The sequence below is a fragment of the Helicoverpa zea genome, chromosome 6 (assembly GCF_022581195.2).
Source record: "Helicoverpa zea isolate HzStark_Cry1AcR chromosome 6, ilHelZeax1.1, whole genome shotgun sequence".
Lineage (NCBI taxonomy): Eukaryota > Metazoa > Arthropoda > Insecta > Lepidoptera > Noctuidae > Helicoverpa > Helicoverpa zea.
Genome location: NC_061457.1, coordinates 4,275,127 through 4,292,966, shown reverse-complemented (window position 1 = coordinate 4,292,966; position 17,840 = coordinate 4,275,127). Strand labels below are relative to the sequence as shown.

Sequence of the window (17,840 nt, the reverse complement as noted above, 5' to 3'; positions counted from 1 at the left end):
CAAAATATCCATGTTATTAATGCAATGTGAAGTCGTTCATAGTAAAAAATGTTTTTACAAATTATTACAATAATAAACCAAAACAAACAATAGCCAGAGTTTTGTAAACTCCCGCCACTGCGAAACATGAGCGAAGTTATCCGAAGTTTGAATCTACCGCCTTGCTTGTACTGGTTTAGAAAGAGACAGAACTACTTTTGTCGCGCAATCCAGAGGTTGCAAACAACTTACACAATTTTCTTTACATGTGGTGTGTGGTAATTTTATTTTATTTCTGTCATGTATTTTATTAATCTTTTATTGTTATTAATTATTAAATAGGTTTGATCCCTTTACAGTATGTAAAACCCCAAGAAAAAAATTCGATGAGGCCAATACAAATTATTCTACACGAAAGATTTGCGAGTTTTTTAAATGAATCTTTGAAAAATAACACATATAACTATGTAATTGTGTTTTAAGGTAAAAAATACCCGTATTTATAACGTGGGTAAGTACCAACAGTGTTTAGGACTTTACAACATACCTTAATTATTAATCAGAGAAAAAATGCCTTTCCAAAAACAAAAGAGGCTTCTATAGACATTAGCTTGGAACTACGAAAAAGATTCAAACAAAAAAAATCTTTTGAGACTTGTAGCAGTAGTAGCATTGATTCAAAATAAATATTTAAAATCAGTTCCAAAGTCAGTTGGAATCAGAATTGCTAAAATGTTTACGAAGTCTGAGATAAACTACATTTTGTGTTTGTTGGGTTGGCCACCCTGACGCAATTTTACGCGCACATGCGCAGAACGACAGGTGGTCGCCGACTCGAACCAGCCGTCCGACCGAACCTATCGACTTCTCATCCTCATCATCAGCCGCTTTCGTGCTCTAGCAAGAACGATATGCAGTGCTTTGTGTTGAAGTGCTCGTGGTGACATGGCGTCCTTTTTTTAAAGATTGTGGAAGGTGTTAATACTTTCAAAATATCGTTTATTTACAATGAATGTGAACTATGATCGTGTTTGTAGACTGTGCTTGTCATCTCGAGGCGAATTACTGCCGATTTTTCCTACCACCAGTTCGGATGACTCGGAACCTCCCGTCCTCGCTTCCAAAATCAAGGATTGTGTGTCCATACAGGTATGTAATGTGTAAAATAAGTGATACTGTGATGTTTTGAGTGAAAGTAGACCCTCGGCATACGTGAGAACTCGTCATCCGCCTCGCTTCGAGCAATGACAGGCAGCGCGTTTAGGTGGAGATGTCGTAAGATCGTCCACCATTTTGTAATGCTCCACGGCTATCGTTCGGATCGTGGCCGCGTCGCGTCGCATTCCGTGCAGCCGGTGAGGAATGGCGCTTATCATGAGGGTCGGGTTGGCATTATTCCCGGGGGTCATATCGGGTGGGGGCTGCGTATCTCTAGGTATGGGTCGAGTTGGCTTGGCCGTCGGGCGTATTGATTTATCGGACGAGACCAGCCTGCAGCTCGTCCCTCGGCCGGGTCGAGCGTCGCTGTCGGCGTGAGTGCGCTATACTTGTGTGCGTATATCGAGCGCTAACCCTCGAGGGGCTCGCTGGCTGCCACTCGACTCGCTTCTACTTATTCGGTCGAGGAGTAGCCGCTCGCCGGCGCTCGGTTATACCTACGCCTACCTACTTAGTTTCTCCTCGCGTAGCTATCTATACACGAGGCGCGGTTTCGCCTCGTTCGTTCTGATGAAACGAGCGCATCGTGGAGAGCGCCTATTTGCCCATCGTGCGATGATTACGTATGATTGTTTTTTCAGATAAACGAAAATGACGACCTGCCCACTAATGTCTGCAGGAAATGCATGGACAATGTCAACAACTGGCATGTATTTAAAAATGTATGTGAAAGGACACAAAACAAACTACAGTCTCTAAAAGATGGCAGCCAACTAGAAGAGGTGGGTTTATCTTTCTGGATATTTGAGCTTGGAACTGTCAGTTAGCATTTTGTGACTGTTGTTTTATATGATGGAAATATGTATTTTCAGGTGAAAATAAAAAGTGAACCACTATCTGATGAGGCTTATGATGATGGAGTGGTCATTGATGGCTCATATCCTGTCATTGAGGTATGTATGAGTGTATGAGTCAGCCTAGTACTGGCAATGATAAATTCTTTATCTACTTGAGTTATGCACTGGAAGTTTATTAGTAGTTCTGGTCTGGTCTACAGGCACTTAAGACACTGCTGCATATTGGTGTCAAGGACATGTGAACTGTTGTCAGCTAAATTACACAGAGAGATCTTGTATGTAGTGATAATGAGCTAGCTGTGAATGCTGACTGTTTCTGATAAGTCCAGAATGAAATGTAGCCGTCAGTTATTTAAATGTGTTTTCCTTGTATGGTCCGGTTTATGGGACTGATTATAAAGTTGTGTTACCACAGTGGGGTTTTATAGAGCACTCCTCACGTTTCATGCTTCTTTTAATTAAATAACCTTCAGTCATCATTATGACATTCGGGTTTTTTATGTAATCTTAAAACATTGTATTACATTGCAGTGTGTTTAAAAGTCCATAATATCTTGCACACAAGTCCCTGACTTTTCTTACATTCACTTGCTATGGTTGATGTAATCGGTAACTGTGTACTTAAAACAATGTTTTCCTTTATGCAAAGATGCTTAAATATAACTGAAGCTCTCGAAACACTGAACAAATAATTCAATTAGGTATATAGGTATTTATATTTATAAAATGTTTATAATATTTCAGAATGCTGGCTTGTCAAACAAAGTGCAGCCTGAAGGTCCCCCAATCTTGGCTTCATTGGGGCTCACACCAAGAAGTGATAAGGTAGAGATTACATGCCCAATATAGTTTATCACTGAATATAACAAGCGCTTGTTTTGTAACACATACTCTTATTTAATGTGACACTTCAATATTCTAAACTTTGGTTTTGTAATATTTTTATACAATGATCTGTCTTATTTTTTAATTCATATGTTAGCAATACTATATGTGAAAACTAACATTTGAAGAATACCAGTGGGAGAATAGTTCAATTGAATTAATTTCATCCACAGAAATGTGTGGATCCTCGAATGGATTGGCATCGGGTCCATGCAATTTTGGACATGGTTCAAGACAATGAGGTGATTGATTCTCTACAGACAAAGGAAGAGTGCGATGTTTTGCAACATTCTGACCATGATTCAGACTCTGAGGCTGAACTCCAACCTGAAATTGATGATGATTATGTTGACTGCAAAAGTGGTTACATAAGCAAAAATAGGAAAGTTATATCCAAATCTCCAAAATTATCAACTTCAGTCAATAATGCCAGAATCAAAGAAGCTTTTAAACTCAGAAAACGTAAATCAGAAGTCCATAAACATTGTGCACGACCTAAAAATGCGTGGCAGTTATTATTCACTGATGACCTACTAGAATTGATTGTCGCTTCAACTAATGAAAATATTGTGGCAAATGGGAAAAGTTTCATGGACTCAACTAGCGTCAGCGAAATTAAAACGCTTATCGGTATTCTGTATTTGCATGGCATAATGCGGCCGACGCATCAGGTATGTGCTGACCTTTGGAACTCTGAATGTGGTATTCCCTGCGTTAGAAATGTCATGAAATACGAGAGGTTCAAATACCTGCTACAAAACATCAGCTTTGATAAGGAGGATGACGACAGCATTATTCAGTTCGACATAATGAAGCGAATGCGGAAAGTATTTGAAATCTTCGCCATGAATTGCAGAACATCTCACGACATCGAGAATATCGCGGTTATTGATGAGATCATCGTGCCAGTTTACGGACCTTGCCCATTTCGATATGAAATTGATAAGAAACCACTGAAGAGGGGTATAAAGATGGTGTTGCTTGTTGATTCATCTACATTCTATATAAGCAACTTAGACGTCATAACTGATCCATACTTTGGTGCTGAGGAGATTACGAAAAAGTTGGTTCAGCATTTAGCTGGATCCGGTCGAACAATTGTAATGGACAGTTGGTATACATCTTCCAGACTGATTGATCGCCTTAGGAATGAATACCAGTTATTCTCTATTGCAGTATTACATCCAAACAGTGATATAATACCACCACTATTTCTTTCACAATATAGGAAATGTCACACGTTCATGTCTGGATTTATTGATCATGAAGTTTCATTGACATCTTATGTTAATAATGAAGGGAAATCAGTGAATGTAATGACCAATGAACCTAGATATTATAGGAAAGGCCATATAAATCACACTACAGTTGTATCTGAGTATAAGAAGAATCAATCAGCTGTGGAAGTAGTTGATGTTCTCATGAATTATTACACTACCATGCAACACACAAATGATTGGACTTTGTCCTTATTCTTTACATTATTGAACATAGCCTCGGTCAATGCACAAGTATTGTGGTGCTCTCAAAACTCAAATGTTACTCAGCGGAGATTATTTATCAAAGATTTAGCTTTGAGCTTACTTGAACCAGATGAGGAGAGACTTTTAATTTCCCCTATACAAGATTTAGATGAAAAGAAAAATAAATACCCTCATTTGCAGAATAATGTGCAACCATATTATAAGAATAGAAGGAGATGCAAAATATGTGTGAAAACAACAAAACGCGATAGGAGAACTAAACAGTTCTGCGTAAAGTGTGGTCAATTTATTTGTAAAGAGCACTCTGTAAATATTTGTTCTACTTGTGCTCATTAGAGTAGTATAAATATATTAATGTTGTTTGACTGACAAATTTTATGTTAATTGTTTTATTATTGTATTTTTTAGTCTATTTGATAATAATAACTTCTTTTTACTTTTTATGATATGAATGATACTTTGTTTGTAATCAAAGCATTATTGAGACTGTTAACACAATTTAAAAAGTGTTTTTTAGTTAATTTAGTTTGTAAGTATTCTTTTAAGTAGACTGTAAGTTAAATACCCATTTTCTAAAATAAATTGTTGGTCATCAATTGAGGTGTCACATTAATTTCCATATTTCTAATTTAATAACATGGTATGTGTATGTTTTTATTCAATAACTTAATAACTGCTTTATAAACAATTAGTATCGGTCGTTTAATTATTTCCATTTGTATCACAATTTTCAGGGGGCGGAAAGTGAAAACAATGAAGAAGAAGAGGAAGAAATGAATGAGCCCGCACAAAGTTATCCAAAAGTGCCACACATGCCGGAGGTTTCTATCACAGTAATGCGGCCCACCGGCGAGACGCTGCACGCGAGGCAGGGCATCCACCAGCTCGCGTCCAAGGACTGCCTCGTCTGCGGCCGCTCCTACAGGTACTCGCACAACGCCCGCCGACATGAACTCACCTCGCACAGCTTCGACAGGTACACAAACAAAATCACTCCTAAGAAAACTCTCACTCACCTACAACCAAAACTCAGACCGAATCCGTTTAACCCCAAAGCACGGATGATGCCGAATCCTATTAGTCATAAGATGCAATTCATGAATAAGAACATCCCAGCGAAAATTATGCCCATCAATAAAGTTGTAACGCCACAAAGACCTATTCCAATCAAAACGTCCAAGGCCTCGCAAAATAACTTACCATATCCACTGCGTATTAAAGCACTCAAAGATTTGCAAATAAAGAAAAAGGAACCTCAGATCCTAAAGACTTTGTTGACCTCTAAACCTGAAGTACTAGTATCAGAACCTGAAATCTTAAATTCTGGACCTGAAAGTCCAGAAACGTTGATATCTGAACCTGAGATTGCGTCATTTCAAGTCGAGGCTATTCTCACTGAACCTGACGCCGAAGCTATTATACCTGACGTCGATGGATACGATCACCAGCAAGGTGACGAAGAAGGTGATGAAGAAATGCATAACAATCAGAATCAACATTATGACACGGTTGACATGGACTCAGATAACGAAATCGAGATTGCTCGCCAAGAAGGCGAACAAGAAGGTGAACAAGAAGGTGATGATAACGCTGACGGCGACGAAAATGTTGACCAGTGTGAAGATGATAATAATATGGAAGGTGCTCAAAGCGATAACGAGAAAGATGTCAACGATGACACTGTAGAAAGCCAAGAACATATGGAAGAAGATGACAGTCTTGATATTAAACCTGACGGAGACATGAAGGACGATGACGGCCAGGAAGAGAGAGAACATGAAGACGGAGAACACGATGAAGAAGGTGAGATGAATCATAACGATGTCGAGGAGGAAGAAGACGATGACCTTCCAATGACATTGGCCCCAGTCGTCGAAATAAATGAGGGCTTACAAACTAATTCATTTAACAGCGAAGTTAATGAAGATGACGAGGAACTGGACGAAACAGCTGATCCTAATGATACCATTGACGACGACGACCAGGTGAAAGAACTTGACCCTGACAAAACTTATGTTACTAAAACCCAAAGAGATTTCATCCAAAAATATCGCGACATCATTCAGCAAATTAACACAAAGCGTTGTTTGTGCTGTGATCGGGAGCATCCCCGCAGAAAAGCAGTCATACAACACTTGCAGAAAAACGGACACAAAGTACCAAAACACACTTGTTACAACTGTGTCATCACATTCGGCCACATTGGCGCTTTACTCAGCCATATGAGGTCAAATTCTTGTACCAATTTGTGGAAAATTATTTACAACGAAAATGGCATTACTGATGACTTAGTTCTTGAAGATGAACCGAAAGAAGTCAAGGTTCAATACAAAGATATTTTCAATGCCAGATCATACGCGTGCAAGCTGTGCCCGGCTAAGTTCCAACTTAAACAGTTTATCATGAAGCATGTATTGGATACACATGAGGACGGACAGTCAAGAGTGCCTCTCTGTTGTGTTCACTGCCGTTCTAGATTCAAAGATAAAAGTTTACTCAAAAAACACATTCGTAAAGGTGAATGTACGGTTTATATAGCTTGCGATCTGTGTGCAGAAAGGTTCGGGAATATGCAAGACTTTAATGATCACGCTTTAGCTGTCCACGCTGGCAGTTTCGATCAGTCGGATAATCAAAGCAAATGTGTTGACGGTCGACCAACTGACTGTCCATTATGTGGAAAGAAAAACAGCAACTATCCGAATTTAGTGAAACATTTGAAGATTATACATAGTGAGGAGAAACCTCATTACTGCCAGCATTGCGACTCTAAATTCGAACAAGCTACTGATCTGAACAAACACATTTACATGGAGCATTCTGACCGAACTTTAGGCATGGCCAGCTCTGAGCCGGATATGTCCATTGTGAAGGAAGAAGCTGAAGAATATCATTACTCGTGTACTGAATGCAATGCCATATTCGAAACTGTGGACGCGTGGACTGATCACCAGGTCGCGGAACATAACCAAGTGGCCCACCATTGTGACCAGTGTGAGAAGAAATTCCTTCGTCCGTCAGAGCTCGCGGAGCATAAGAATACTCATTTGAGGGTTAAATTCTATCCATGCAGTGTCTGCCCCAACTCTTACAGCACTCCACAGAAACTGTCTGAGCATGTTCAGCAGGCACATGCGGGAATCGGCGCAGTCGCAGCTACTGAATCTGAGTTTTTCTGCGATATTTGCATCAGATCATTCAAAAGTCGCCAAGCATACTCCAACCATATGCGTATTCATGCTAAAATACCAACCACAAACAGGAAACCAGGCGTTATTAAAGGCGGGTTTGCACCACAAATCATAGGAAAACCCATTAAACAATACCCTGTAGTTCAACCTGGGTTCGTATCATTTAAGCCTAATTACAATATACCTAACGCTCCCTACTCATGTGACATTTGCGGCAAAGGATTCATGCATAAGAAGAATATTTGGAAACATAAGAAAGTATTGCATGCAGACATTTTAGTTGATAGACATGATAGTGAAGAGAACACTATGCAAGCTTCGACTGAAGAGGAAGAATTCAATCCTGATGAGAACGGTGCGGTCCTCTCAACACCGCAATTTAATAGTTTTAACTTCTCAAATTTTCCGAACAATGCGCAACAAGCGTCACCAGCAACGCCTTACTCGTGTGAATTATGTTTTAAACGATTCCCACTCAGGACTAGTTTGTGGAAACACAAGCGCGCTAAACACGGATTTGTAAATCCTAGCACAAGTGGTAGCAACGATACATCAACAGCATCGGCCAGTGGAGACACTAGCAGTAGATCTAGCTGCACGATATGTAGGATCACGTTTGCGGACAAAAAATCTTACTACCGACACCGTAAGACTGTCCACAAATCCACCGTTCAAATGTGTAAAATATGTGGCAAACCTCTAAGTTCAACGTTGGAATTGTACGAGCATTTGAAGGCCGCACACGCAAGAGAATTACTGGGTTATAACGCCAACCAAGGATCAAGTAAATCTCAAGAAATGAAACAAGAGATTGAACCTGATTATGAAAATGATCAGGAGTCGGCAGATCCCAGCGTAGATTATCAAGCGAGATACCCTTGTGACACATGTGGTAAACAATTTGTTGGTTTGCTTGCTTTGCAAAATCACCAGTGCGTCAACCAGATACCAGCACAACCACAGACGTTCGACTGCGAGATTTGTCATAAAAGTTACACTTCAATATCAGCACTAAAAAGCCATCGCGGTTGGCATCTACGTTCACCTGATGGGAAAGCGGCCGCTAATAATTCTGGGCTTTGGATGCCTCAGCACAAAGTTACTAGCAAGATAAGTAAACATGAAGTCGTGGACCCAACGCAACTAGCTAAGGTCACGCATACCCCTGCACCCCCACCAGTGTCGGCCTCCGCAGCGAAAAGAAGACTACCGCCGGAGGTCGAAGTAACCGTTGTTAATCCAAACAAGAAATTACGATCAGACGATTCCGTCGATATGGATATGCAAAATTCAGGTTCTATGGAGGATAGATACTGTACGATATGCGACAAGGAGTTCACAAAACGAGCGGCCTATCAACGCCACATGGACGAAGTGCACCAACCGAACTCCGTGTTTTGCCCGGTCTGTGATAAGAGTTTTACTAGAAAGTCAACATTGCTCATTCATATGAAGAAACATTACGAGAGTGGAGAGGGCAGTTCTTCTGCTACAGGTCAGGGGGACGATGAATTCTCGTGTGATTTGTGCGGCGCGCAGTATGACAATGATCAGGCGCTGAGGGCACATCGGGCGAGGCATCACGGAGAAGAGGAAGAATCAGCGGAAGAGAGTGATGACGGTAATGTTCCTGCAGCACCCCCCGGTGAATTCACGTGTGCACAATGCGGCGATGGCGTCGCTACCCCCCGAGACCTCATCGCCCACCGCACGATGCATGCTACTCCCACCAAATTCTTCTGTAACATATGCAAAGTGTACTTCGCTCGGGCACTCGACCTCTCTTCGCACACTCGGGCGCGACACGCAGACAACGAAAAAGTATTCTTCCCGTGTGCCATGTGCGACAGATTTTACATGAACAAGAAGAGCTTACAGCGACATATTGAGATGGCTCACTGATCTTCGGCTATATCGAGCTACTCATAGCTCGCCTCTAGGATAATATTTAGAAAGTGGATGAAAGCGATGCGCGTTTCTTCTACTCGTTATTTTAAATCTTGATTTCTTCGTGGTGTCGATGTGACTTGATGCCGCCGGTTTTACATTGTACATACATACATTCTATACAGACTCACGATTTTTACAGCTCGGCTGTAGTGAAATTTTATTGTTTTTGTATCATTATGATGTCATTCCTTGACTTATGATTTTAAATGAGAATCAAGTTTTATTTTCCATCGTTTATTCTCGTAAAGCCTTGCTCACAAATTGTGTTATTTATTATTATTACTCTGTCCATAGTGATATAAAGACTGTTACTGATTCGATTTGACGTAATGGTTTATGTGGACTCACTTGGACACTTATGTCTATAGAAATGTAAGTACTTATCATGATTTACTAAATAAATTATGATAATTAAGTAAATAATTATAGCAAACTATTCTATTTTTGAATATTGGAATTACGGGCCAAAATTGTGAAACATAGTCAAAATCAGTCAACCAGTGTTTACTTGTGTGTAAGAAATTGTTTCTTATTATGTATGATTATTTTTAAAATCTGTAATTGTATGGTCTTACGCGTTTTTTTTTAAATTACGTTTAATTTCTTATCCTGTAAATATTAAATAGTTGTTTTATTTTCTTGTAATTTTCGGGATTCAATGAATTATTTGATTTGGTATAATAATGGTAAGGTCATTTGTGTTTCACTAAAATGTACTGATTATTTTTAGTATTTTTAATATATTCTATGTGAACCACTAAGGGCATATCTCCTCATCTATGGTGACAAGTATAATTTTGAAAAAAATGTGGTGATAAAGGCCTAAAAATCTGGACATAATTAAATGTAAAATATACTATTAAGATATATCTTAGATTTTGGATACTGTTAATATCGTCTTTATACTTTTACAATAAAATATTCTGTTCTCTCTGTCAATCGGTGCCAAAAAATATCTTCCGTTATCAATAAAATTAATATCATAATTACTGAATAGATATAAAATGTTCCTGTAAATTTAGAGTGTATATTCTTGAAATTGTACACTGTAAATATACTTTATGATATGATATGGAATTAAGTATGTTTCGAATTAAGTTTGTAGTACTATAGTATTGACGGGACTAACCATAGTAACAGAATTTCATCTTTTCCGACGCAAACTATAAATTTAGACAATGTCGGTTTGTCGTTTCTCGATTGCCTTAATACACATTTAATGTAAATATTTTATAAATTGGAGAGGTAACTAATAATTGATGAAATAATCTTTTACATTTCTTGATTAATGTACAAATTAAGTGATATTATGAACTGTAAAGATGTCCTTCCTTGATTGAGTGCGATTTTATATCAGAGTTAAAATTTGTTGAAAAATAGTCAATTGTCAAGCACTTTTTGAGACGCCGTGAATTATGAATATGATTATTACTGCTTAAATCAAAATGTGTATGTATACTAGTTTTAGCTAAGAATTTATTGGTTAATTAAATTAACCATTAAATCTTAAGTCATAGACAAAATTACTCAATTCGAGTCAGTCTCAATATTAATTATCATTTATCCTCATTTGTTTTTAATCGGTTATAAGTATATACTTTTAGTTTTAGTACAAATCGTCAAGTTTTATTTGAACTTTGAATAATATTAGAGTGACAAGGAATTTGTGTAAACTTAAGAACTGGATAAATATTTTTATATTTGACGGCGTCTGAATTTGTTAAAATTGTCCATAGATGAGGTTCACTTTTGTCATCTTTGTGGTTTGATAATAAAGTGACTTAATGATTATTATCTCCGTCTTTGATTTTATATTTACCCTTTTACTTGATTTTAGTTCAGTTCAAAAGCGATTTTCATACAGGGGTTGTAATAATACACATTATAGATTGCACAAAACATTTTAATATAAACTTAAAAAGTCGTACAACAATATGAAAAATTATTATTGACTAATTATATTAGCGGACATGGAGAGCCGCATTTACTATATTATGCAAATATTATATTATCTTTAACACTTCCATCGAATATATCTTACAAAAGAAAGAAAAATAAAAAGTATCTTTATAATAAAAAATCTCATTACGCTAAGTTGTATTATTATTAAACTTACATTATAGATTTTATCTACAAAATACTGTAGCATTTCGGTCAGTTTCTCAATCGATAATCACACCGATATTATTACATATTACGTAATAATTTAATTATAGGGCGTTAATAAAGTACATGTTAAGGTTGAAATCATACAACTAGCCTTAATTCTAAATCAAAATATAAAAATAGTAAAAAATAGTTGTACATATCAGTTTAGGTACAATATTGTGAGTGTTGTGCATGGAACCCGGGCGCGCATGCGTGTATCGACACTGCCTGCCGCCGCTGCATCGACACCACTACTGACCTCCATTGAAAAACTGCACCGAGCGCCAAGTGAAATATAAAAAAGATAAATAACACATAGTATTTATTTTTATGAATTTGCATGCACCCGTTATCTTAATGAATTGAGAAATATTTTTCTATCATTTATCCATATTCATGTCTTTTATAACAATATAAGTATACCATACACGCTAAGGCCGGGCGCCGCGGCGCGGTCGACCGGCAAATGTACACAAGGACTAATATCTTCTTAAAAAAATACTGTTAGATTGAAACGTAGCTAAACCTATAATATATTATGTATAGTATTATAATAATTATTATTATAAGGGTACAATCGTACGAGTGATGATTACACTATGTGAGATCTCCGACGCCTTCGGGCGGCCCGCCGCCGTCCGACCACGTCCCACCGGATATGCAAACATTTATTACAACATACGAGTACAATACATAGGTACTAGTACACTATAATAGTAAGTATGAATTTATCAATTTCAATATTAAAAATACGTAATTTCTCTATTGGCCTCGTTTCCACGTGAAAAATTAGACGATTATCGCGTACGAATATATATTATGTATACATATTTAAATATCAGTATTTCTCTTAGATCGGAGGACGTATGTATACAGGCTCGCTCTAGAAGGTACGTCGTCGTAAGCGCACGCGGCCGTTGGGCCTATCGCTCCCTTACACCCTACGAATATATCGATATCGAACGAAGACATCAAAAACTTGACTCAGCATTAAATATTACGAAAATAAATCGCCGGCGAGTCGCGCGGCAGATTATTGCTCCTATCGATAAATTTACACATCGACGTAACGAACGAGAATACAAAAAGTTATGGAAAATCGTACGGATATCACAAGCGGCGGGCGGCGCGGGACGCCCCCGCGGAAAATAAAAAAATAAATCGCGGCGCGCGTCTCTCTCGTAAAAAAGTAAAGACTCTATGAGCGGGTCGCGCGGGGCGGCTAGCGCGCGTGCGCGGCTCAGTTGGCGAGCAGCAGGTGCGCCGGCGCCGGCGGGTAGGGCGGCGCGGAGGCGGGGGCGGGCTCGCGCCGCGCCACGAAGTACGCCGCGGGGTCCGAGGCGGGCGACAGCGCGCGCGCCGCCAGCTGCTGCTGCATCGCGCGCTGCTTGATGTAGTTGCTGAACTCGGTGGGCGACATGCGGTTCGCGCGTTTGCTGCTCGTCTTCAGCTTCGTGCTGCCGAACTTGGTCTGCGCGAAAGTCGCTGTCGTGAAGGTGAGAGGCTGCGCGCGGAACGGCGGCGCTGGGGAGAAGGCGGCGGGCGCGGGGGGCGAAGGCGCCGCAGCGGGCTCCACAGGCCGGAAGCACTGCGCTTCAGGGTTGAAGGCGCGGGTTACCTGAAACAACATAGTAAATTATAAGTAACAAGATCATAAAGATCGAGAGCCTATTTCCTTCCCCGCAGAATTGTCAATGAAAGTTTGGGGATTTGAGACAGCAGCATTCAGTTCTCTGCGTGCAGACCTTGGCAATCACTTAACTGCACATGAGGTCTATAAATAAATGATCGAGAATGTGTAGAACTTTCGAAGACTGTCAATAAGTTTCTAACAGATCAATCATCAGTTATCCCGTGACTAAGAAGCTGCGTAACAAAAGTGCTAATTGTCGCCACACATTTACAAATCACGCAGCGACTACAGTATCGCCAAAATACGCACGCTGACGCCCCGATAGACGTGTCATGATGAGTTATTTATCAATGATAACTGGGTTGCGCCACCTGACATGCTTTATTGCCAAATCTCGTAGCCAGACAACATAAATTAGTTCGCCTATTGTCTTCAGGAGCAATAAATGTTACAAATGGGTGTTTCCATTCTGCGCGAAATGTTTATCATTGTATCTGATATTATTTATGCGGTATGCTTTTGTGTTAAAATGGCTCCAACGATTTGGATGCATATGGTTGGGCATTGGCTTCTTATACCTGAGCTAGAACTGTTCCCTTAAGATGCGAAATAAAACTGCTTGTAAGGTGTGACTAGTAGTTTGCTTATATATTTACGGCCTTTTAATGTGTTGAATAATGATCCTCACCTCTCTATCGGTCCTCTCGTCGGCGGCTCGCTCGTCACTACTGAAGAGCACCTTCACAGCGCCCTTTTCTCCGATGCGGTATGATACTTCGCCTGAAACGGGAGGAAAAAAGCCTCGTCTTTATTTCGTTCGCAATCTCGAAACTCAACGTCTTGAAATTGTGCCGAGGAATTACATTACGTTTTGGTATCGATTTTTCGACACTGGTTTCATTTCGATATATCGCTTTTGACACATGAGCTCTTAACAATGTTTTGACAAAGAATCTGTTTTCGAGAGATAAGATTATCAAGTTTCACAGACGTCTTTACCGTTTTGATTTGTTTCTAGAACAATAATACGGAACTAGGACAGAAGGTCTACATCTACACTAAGGAAGGTCTAGTTTAGTGTAGAGATTACATCCCAGTTGCAACTGACGTGGGTATTACAAACATAAATTTAGCGTTCTCGGAGCATTTGTTTGTTTGTTTACCTCGTCCATTTTGCGCATTTGCAACATGCTAACAACGAAAACGACTGTACATAAAGCTAATCTATTGGCTTTGTTTGTTTATAAAAAAATGCATCTATCTACATTATCATTAAACACATGAAAGTCAATTAAAATTCCGGGTCGACTGCTGATAATTATCGGCTATTACAGCTATTATTTCATATCGTTAGCGTTCGCTGTCACTATTATCTACTTTAGTGACGAGCGTAAACACAACAGTTATCGTCACGGCGACATAATTAAAACTATAATGGGAAACGAAGGTAATTTTATCTCGACGACGGACAAACTTAGCGAAGATAAAACTTGGTCTACATAGATTGTATGTGACGTCACATATTTGGCAAACGACCGAGCCAAGTGAAACGACGCTGGGATAGCGTCAAAACTTCTTGGGTAGTGACGTTTGTCAAAAATTTCCCACAGCAAAACTATGAACAATTTACTGGGTAACAGTTTTAAGTTTTGACAGCAAAATGCAATGTGGGTCGGGATGTTTTTGATTTCAATTGCAACTGAAATAAAGTTTCTCTAAGTTTCAGCTGGTTTGTGTGAATATGTCTTCTTGTCTAACCTATTTTCGTTTCCTTTTTCCATACAGAAGTATTTGTAAAGTTGTATTAGTATTGGCAAATGTAGAGGCTCACCTGGATCGACCCAGACGGCGAGATCCCGCGGTAGATGCTCGAGGACATCACGGACTGGGACCCCGGATTCTCTCGCCGCTCGCTCCAGCACGGGGTCTAATGGACCCCCAGTCTTCAGGCACCGGAACGCCGACCCTCTGCACGGCCTATCGGGGTACCAGTGACCCCGGAACTTGTCTTTCAGCGCTTTCTCCAACTCCTCACCGAAGATGTTCACGCGCCGTCTTGGTAGCTTGTTGTACAGGTAGGATATGACGAAATTTAGGGCGACTTGCACTTCAATATGCATGTTTGGTCTCACTGTGGACAAAAAAAAAAACAATATTTACTAAATTGATCAAATATTGGTTGAAATGTAAATTGCTCCATTTAAAAGGAAACGTAAGGATACAGTGAGCTTGTTCTGTGTAAATTGGATTGTCAATAATAACACTGGTCAACAATTTTTTTTTTGGTGCAAAGGTGAAATATACCATTTCTTTTAGAATATTTGATACGTAATCGAAGTCCAGAACATAAAGTTGCACTAGCACGTCGGGATTTAGAGATATACCCCTCTTAAAGTACCAAACACGCGTTTTTTATGAAATTTGATGTAATTTTTTGGGGACAGCAGAATTTTCTAGGAACTTTAATTTATATTTTTGCGAGTTTTGTTTCCCAATATATACCATTTTATAACTAAAGTGGAGTTTTTTCATACTAACAAGCCAAATAAAATATAGGGAAGATCGAACTATCGTGTCAGTCAGATATCAACATAAATAAACATCTTAAAGTCAACGATCGAGTAAATTTCAGTTTCTTTAGTTGGAGGTTAAATAGAGTTAAAATTAACTTTGAACGTCCAAGACGACCTCTGCTTATGACCGTGACAATGAGAACTAAACGGACCGTAGCGACATAAATAATACCAATGTTTACTTTCCGTATTAAACAGCTTTATTGCAACTAAAGTCATAAATCGATTTCGTTATCTGCCGTAATCGAAACAAATCAATGAAATTGAATCGATTCGCTACTCAGAATAGTCGTTCCTAGGTGATTTGCAAATCTAATATTTAAATGGCGATTAGTTTGAAGACGATTCTGCGTAGCAATCGATTTTTTATGTCTATTGTAAAGTTGTTAAAACGAGGTAGACAATTACGAAGGTTTTGCAAGCAGGTGAATGAGGGTAAGTAAATGTGGCCTAGATTTCATAATATGCTGATGACTAGAGATAAAAAGTCGTGGTGGCCTAGCGGGCAAAGAACCAACCTCTCGAGTATGAGGGCGCGGGTTCGATTCCAGGTCAGGCAAGTACCAATGCAACTTTTCTAAGTTTGTATGTACTTTCTAAGTATGTCTTAGACACCAATGACTGTGTTTCGGATGGCACGTTAAACTGTAGGTCCCGTCCCATTGAACATCGTTGCGGGTAGTCAGAAGCCAGTAAGTCTGACGCCAGTCTAACCAAGGGGTATCGGGTTGCCCGGGTAACTGGGTTGAGGAGGTCAGATAGGCAGTCGCTTCTTGTAAAGCACTGGTACTCAGCTGAATCCGGTTAGACTGGAAGCCGACCCCAACATAGTTTGGGAAAAAGGCTCGGAGGATGATGATGATGATGGCTAGAGATAAGATATAAATACGTATTTTGTCGTTGAGTTGGTATAGTTGGTGGTTTGTTGTTACATCCGGTCGTCGATCCCCGGCCTGGATGTTGGCTAACGTTTCCGCACTGAATTAACTCTGGCCTTCCGACGTGTCGCGACTCGCGAGCGAATAGTGTTGTGACGCAACATCGATACCCTAATCTACAGTTTCCTTTTAAGATATAGGCGTTTAGATTTCTAGAAGATTAAAACAATAACGGATATAAGATAAGAGTAAATAACATTTTTACTAATTAAAAATTCTATTTTAGAACTTCCCGTTTCCTGTCGAGACATACTCGATCATTTTGATTTGCATCGATTGTTAATTTGACGACAATTATGTTCTTTCAAATGTTTTTTCACCCAGGTAACCTATACCGAAAATAGATTTGCTAATACTTATAACAAATCAAGTATGTAGGTTACAGTTTACAGTCAATATGTAGGTATGTGAAAAAAATGATATCATAAAATATAACTACGCATGCATTTTCAGATGATACAAGTATGGAGACATTCATTTTGGAAGAGACTACAAAAGTACCTAGTTAAGTACCTACTGCTTTATGAATCTACACCGTAAAACTTATGGCTCAATACTGAAACACGTGCCGAACTGTAGAAATGGCCCTGTCTATTCCTTCAACCTACGAAAGAGTATTAAACAAATAAATTTATTTATTCTAGAATGGTACAGTACATAGTAGACTGGAGGGAACATCCCGAACCCATTACGAAGTGCCAGGTCACGTGCAAGAGCCGACCGTGACTGTCGCTACGGTTTTTTCCTACAACTGCCACTATTTTAGAGAACTATCACTACAAATATATCTTTCTATTTTCGTAGCTTATGCTTTTTGCTCGTGATTTATTTTAGTACGTACGTACAGGTGAAATGGGTTTTTGTAAATAATGTAAAGCGTGTATTTACGATAAGGGGTTTGGTAATGTTGGAACTGAGGCGTGAAATTTTCGATGCTATAAAATGTTATGACTGATATAGTTGCTACAGAAGCCTTGGTATAAAAAGGACCAATGGCAACTGCAAAGACTATAAAGATGCTACAGGAAAGCCTTTAAAAAACCT

The 17,840-nt window shown here is 39.3% G+C and overlaps 2 protein-coding genes across 3 annotated transcripts in view; one reads left to right on the top strand and one right to left on the bottom strand.

Moving 5' to 3' along the window:
- The first annotated feature begins 793 nt into the window (after window positions 1–793).
- LOC124631549 (zinc finger protein Xfin-like) lies at window positions 794–11,298 on the top strand. The gene is made up of 5 exons (XM_047166007.1): window positions 794–1,128; window positions 1,779–1,919; window positions 2,010–2,090; window positions 2,739–2,819; window positions 5,098–11,298. The coding sequence occupies exons 1-5, from the start codon at window positions 988–990 to the stop codon at window positions 9,454–9,456; spliced, it is 4,803 nt and encodes a 1,600-aa protein (XP_047021963.1). The 5' UTR covers window positions 794–987; the 3' UTR covers window positions 9,457–11,298.
- A 91-nt stretch (window positions 11,299–11,389) lies between these two features.
- Window positions 11,390–17,840, bottom strand: part of LOC124631550 (protein Tob1) — a 42,019-nt gene continuing 35,568 nt past the window's right edge. For both annotated transcript variants that reach the window (XM_047166008.1, XM_047166009.1), the window contains exons 2-4: window positions 15,117–15,416; window positions 13,974–14,065; window positions 11,390–13,270 (exon numbers count right to left, since the gene is read on the bottom strand). In XM_047166008.1, the coding sequence (XP_047021964.1) occupies window positions 12,893–13,270; window positions 13,974–14,065; window positions 15,117–15,405 (759 nt within the window). In that variant the 5' untranslated portion in view covers window positions 15,406–15,416 and the 3' untranslated portion in view covers window positions 11,390–12,892. The remainder of the gene's footprint in view (window positions 13,271–13,973; window positions 14,066–15,116; window positions 15,417–17,840) is intronic.